The 6,000-nt window shown below is 28.8% G+C and overlaps 1 protein-coding gene across 2 annotated transcripts in view; it reads right to left on the bottom strand.

Moving 5' to 3' along the window:
* Nucleotides 1-5,586: 5,586 nt before the first annotated feature.
* Nucleotides 5,587-6,000, bottom strand: part of LOC108557899 (glutamate receptor ionotropic, NMDA 2B-like) — a gene marked incomplete at its 3' end in the record, with an annotated part of 154,584 nt that continues 154,170 nt past the window's right edge. For both annotated transcript variants that reach the window (XM_017914610.1, XM_017914611.1), the window contains 1 exon segment: nucleotides 5,587-5,816. In XM_017914610.1, the coding sequence (XP_017770099.1) occupies nucleotides 5,587-5,816 (230 nt within the window).

The following is a 6,000-nucleotide window of genomic DNA, read 5'->3' as shown; positions in this document are numbered from 1 at the left end:
ACTTTTTAATATTTGATAATTAATTTATAATAAAGACTGCCAAAAAAAGATCAGCTGTTTCTAGGGTTACATTTTCTAGTTCATTTAATATAAATCACAAACTTAAAACTTAAAGATCAATATCAATATTTTGGTTGTCTTATTGTCCGAAAAATACGATATATATTTTAACCCTTAAAAGCCTGATTTTAATATTTGTAATATATTAGCGTTTCTCAAACTATGTATTGCAACTGACATTCGTTTGTTGAATTCATTTAGTTGAAGTCTATATCAAATAATAAAAGATACAGTCAGGATTTTAATACTGTCGGGATTATGATATAGTCGGGATTTTGATACAGTCGAGATTTTGATATAGTAGGAATTTTGTTAAAGTCGGGATTATGGTTGTCCGAATTTTGATACTGTCGGGATTTCTATTGCCACCAAACGGGGCGTTATTTGATATGCAATATATTTTAACGTAAGAACTTTTTATCAAATTTTAATGACATTTATGACAGTATAAATTGTGAAATAAAATGACATTGTTGCAATTCGTGCAAAATAAAACAAAACTAAGTTGCAGAACTTAAGCGATTCGACGAGGATGCCATCCTAGTAGTATGTAGAATGTTAAAAGTGCGCTCACACACACGCCATTTATCTGGGTAGAGGAAAAATGGTTTGTATATGCAGATTTATGCTTCCCCCGTCGCCCTTGTTTGTTATTCCCAACGTCGACTTGCTATTCAATAATTTATTTATAACATTTTTTATATGCACTCATTTCGTTACGGTATATTCCCTCCACCTAGACACAAATGCATTTTTTATTTACAAATTTTGTATGTATATTTTGTATATATATTTTTTATTTAACAAGAAGCAATCATTAAAAATATTATAGTTATATACTCTTCAAGTTAAAGTGCATATTTTATATATATTTGCATCAAATATTATAAAAAGTTTCTTAAATGACATTTCTATATATTTATAGAATATCTGAAATATTAAAAAATATTTAGTTTCCTATCTATCTTGATTTACATATGGGTACAGAATATGTTAGTATAACTATGACAAAAAAAACTTTATTGCAATAATTCATAATCAAAATGTTAAAATTATATTTTAGAAAATAGTCTTAAACTCATCAATCAAAAATATTAATATCTAAATGTTTAAAAAAGAAAATAAAATTTAACTAAAACATATTTTGTTAATAGACAATATTTTCTTATGTAAGTGCGTATCGCGCATCAAGCATCGTTTTAAGTTATTAGCAACTAGTTATGAGCTTATGTATTATAAGCTTCGTGTCTCCGCATATCGTAGGACTTAATTGTATAAATATACCATAGGCATGACAAGGCATTTTAAAACTTTATGATTCTCTTTCAACAAAGAATTAACATTAAACATCGACATTTCGTAAGCGGCTTTTTGTTATGACGAGTCGAAATGATATTTTTTTTTAATTTGTCAGATTCACTAACAAACCAAATTTTAGTTGACAAAATAGAAATAAAATCTAAAAAATAGTAAACAAAATTATTTTTTTAAATATAAAAAATTGTTTTCCCTTTATACAGTAATTCTCTTTTTTGCGGTTTGATGTCCTCGATTTCAAACATTCCGGGATATTATCGTACCGATTACCCGCACCATGCGAGGTATTTCTATATGTCGTTTAACCAAAGCGAAGCATCAGTTATTATAAAAATATATAGGTCGTTTGGCATATCGTATTGGACTTGATTAATCCTTCATCTCATATAACGAACTGGTGCTATTCAAGGTTTAGAAACTTCTCCTAGTATATAGTATATATAGTAATATAGGTTATTTAATACTGTAATGGTTTAAATAAATATTATATATTTTAATTTGGAGAACAACATTTACAAATAATCAAATTCATATACAATTTATTGATTGATGTATATATAATTTTGTAGAAAATTAATTTAACGTGGATATAATGAATTGAGTTTAGTTTAATGATATAGAAGAACGATTAAAAAAACAAATATGAAATCGATATAGAATGCTACCAAACAATAGAGTTCGTTTATTTTGTATCCATTTAACATGGAGTCCGGAAATAGAAATGCCACGGTTTTATTTTAATACCAGTTTAAATTACATTTGCCTGTGAGAAACTTCCGATTCAATTGCCGATTTATATGTATAAATATGCATCCCTTACAAACATGTATAGATACAATCGTCGCAAATAAACTCTATGTTTTAGTATTCGCGCAGTTTTCGTAATTCAATTAAACCGTACTTTATTAGATATATAAAGGGACCTGCGCATGTGATATAGATTAATAATAATTCCACTTTACGTAATTAATTTGATATTGCTCAACATCATAGGATTTAATACGTCATAAAATTAGATTCATTACAGAATCACACATCAATCTAAAAGCATTCGAGGCACATTAAGAATACTATTTCACGAACATTCGCGCTCTTTACAAATTGATGCTTAGTGCGCAATTATTTAACGAATACACTAATTATAACAATAACGAAGCAAATTAAAAAGTTATTATATATCTTTTCATCTACAAACTCTATATGAAATTAATTAAGGCTACAGCAATACCTCGCTCTATGCGAGGTATTGCTGCTTCAATCAGTCCGGATTCACTATAAACCGGTTAAAAAATTTCAAAACAAATAAATTCTTACAAAAATAGTACTCAATTTTTTTGTGTATGTATTTAGTTGCTTGATTACCCGGACTATGCAAAGTATTGCTCTTTTGTATATGATATAAATTATAATTAATATTAAAGATATTTTAATATTAATTATTATTAAGTTTCAAATAAAAAATATGTTTATTATTCTTTTGTCGTTTTCATCCGCAACGTAGCTTAATAAGTTACTTATAGTATAGTTTGTATGAGACTTCCAAGTATATGGGAGAAGCGTGAGTACTATTAGTCCTTTACGTGACTAATAATAAGCGTGATACGTGCTGACTTGACAAGTTACTTCCTATGATTCGTACAAACTATGTGCGACTTTGCAATATAACCTATCTTATCTACTTGATAAAGTGCTCAGGATTGAAAATTAAGAATTTTCTTTTATTTGTAGAAGAAATTAAACTTGTAAGAAAATCCAATATAGCAAAGTAGAGCCCATTAATAATACTTATAGACCAAGCAATTATTGAACTTTAAACTTAGACTTACAAACAAGACGTTCGTAAGCTAATACACCACCACCATCGTAGAACTCCTATATATCACAGATCTTAAAGTTACTATAAATTTCACGAAGTACTGTTTAGGGTAATTATTAGAACAATAACAATCAAAACCTTAATAATTTAAGGTCGAGAAGACCTATGGTCAATAGCATTTTATAACACTTAACTATTTTATACTTGTTTATGATTATATAAATACTTTTTTTTTGTTTTGTTTTATTATTATTAATATACAAGGTATAAAACAATTATATTAAAGAAATAGTATTAATCAAAATGTTTCAAGTTACACAGTAATACGAATATAGAAATTATAACCAAAGTTACTTCTAATAATTGTTTTAAATTAATTGAAAATAAATGGCATATAAAAGTCTGAAAGTACGCTTTTAAATGAGATTGATGTGGTACGAACATGGGCACATTATTTTACAATAAATTGCATCGATTGGAAGTTCGCCCAACGCTAAGTGGCGAAAGGCGAGGGAATTCTATACAGGTCGTCTCGAGATTTATGGTACAAATCAAATTAACTTTCATTACCGGCTTACATTGCCGATAAATGAGACATAAAAAAGACTAAAAAAATGACAATAAAAAGTATAAGTCAATAGACACTTACAAGAAGGTTTTTACAAAGAACGCAAAAGCCCATTGCTTTTTTTTATGATTGAAATTTATAAATATTTTCTTTTGTATGACTGTTGCAATAATAGTTATTATTATCAATATTTAATATTTATGTATCCAATCATTAACTGTTGCCAATTTTGTGATGCATATGTATTGTATGTAGAAAACTTTTCTTATAAGAATATAAAATATCCACGAATGAAAATCTCATATCAAGAAAAAGAGGAGGCAATTGACATTGAGAATGGGAAATCTGTGCTGGCTCATGGGCAAGAAGTCTCACTGCTCCATTGAATTATTTATAAAGTGATCAAGCTAATATGGACCTATAGCATCCAGCGTTTGGAATCTGCCTATAGGTCGAGTATTGAATTTATAAAGCAATTCCAGTCCAAAACACTGAGACAAATCACCAATGTTCCTTAGAACATTTCTAACAATGAAATCCATAACCCTGCTAACATAAATACTGTGAGAGAGGTTATCGCAAAAGCCTGTAATATTACCATAGGGAAGTACACCCAAACCTACTTGCCTCGGAGTCAGCAAATACAAGTAACCAGCGTCTTAGACTAATCAGATATAAACCAAAGAATCTGCCTAGCAGATTTGATAACACGTAAGTGTTCTCTGCGTGTGTGTACCTGTATGAACGTGGATGAATAAACCTATATGAAGGTTGGTCAGTAGAGCAATACTTCAAGGATTCATTTTATATTTTTATTTAAACATATTTATTGGTCAAAACATTGACCAACATTTTATTTTTATATTATCAAAGCCACCAATTCAGCTTATTATCTATATCAGACAGATTGATGAAATATATAACTAAGTGATTGCGGATTTTGTCCATCATTTGTCTTACCACATTCTTTTGTTTTGTCAACGTGCTCAAAGCACCTAAATATTGTTTTCTTGTTGCTTGGACTTCCACCTTTAATTTAGTAAAAATTGTATCGCTTTAGTTTTGTTTTTTATCCCAATTAAAAATGGAAGAGCAAGACGGGCATTTCAGACATATTTTATTATATTATTTCCGAAAAGGCAAGAATGCATTGCAAGCACACAAGTAATTATGTATATGAAAGAAAGGTCAAAATTGGTTTTCCATATTTTATTCTGGTGATTTTACATTGAAAAATGCGCAACGGCGTTGATGAAACCCATATCAAGGCCATTATGGATTCGATCGTCATAGAACAATCGAGATTGCAGAAAAGCATTAAAAAAATAAAATAGTTTGGCAAAAATTTAGAATTTTCCTTCTTACTTAAAATCACATACTTGCCAATACAATATAATATTTACTGATCGATTATACCTCAATATTGTGCATTAATGACAAGTGGGCGGCATTTAGCTTTTATAAATATTTAAAATTGCACTATTTTAATGCTAATAATATTATATTTTCTTACATTGCAACAAATTTGATAAATATATAAAATTTTGAATATGAAATTTTATGAAAAATGTAATTGTTTATTTAACAGACTCTTGATTTATTACATTCAAGCAATATGTGTATAAATCGTATGTAATTTGCAATAAAATTAAATATAATGTCGAATAAATTATAGATATATTTATTGCAAATCTATATTTTATAAATGCGATTTAAATAAATTATATCTATGCATACGTGTTTTATTACAAATTAATGTGAAGGCACATTTATTTCCAATTTCACATATGATAAATGTCGAGAATAACAGGATGTTTCTACTCACTCGGTGATTTCGGCATCTGTGGCAATCCTGCATAAAACGCCACGATCCATCGAGCATTTTCCTGTGACTGGATCCGGTGGGGCCAAGTTGATGTACGGTGGTTCCTCCAGAAAAGTGATTTTTAAGTGGAATTTCTCGGGTACACCTTGCGGAGGCGTGTGGCTGTTCCCAGGCCATACTATGTCTTTTATGTCCAAACCTTCCCGCTGCCATGACTTCCACACCCCGATCTGCAAACATTATTTAAATTTCTTACACGCTTTTCTTACTTTGATGTTGAAGAAGAAAAAAAAATATTTTATAAAAGATTTTATTTTCACAGTTGCGTCAAATTGTGTCTTAGGTATTATAATAAAATATATTTTAAACTGTTGTTCCTTCAAGATTATTAGGAATAATTTATTATATTTATAT

This window comes from Nicrophorus vespilloides, unplaced genomic scaffold (assembly GCF_001412225.1).
Source record: "Nicrophorus vespilloides isolate i.1.1-1 unplaced genomic scaffold, Nicve_v1.0, whole genome shotgun sequence".
Lineage (NCBI taxonomy): Eukaryota > Metazoa > Arthropoda > Insecta > Coleoptera > Silphidae > Nicrophorus > Nicrophorus vespilloides.
The sequence above is the reverse complement of the archived record's forward strand: the minus strand, read 5'-3'. Positions and strand labels throughout refer to the sequence as shown.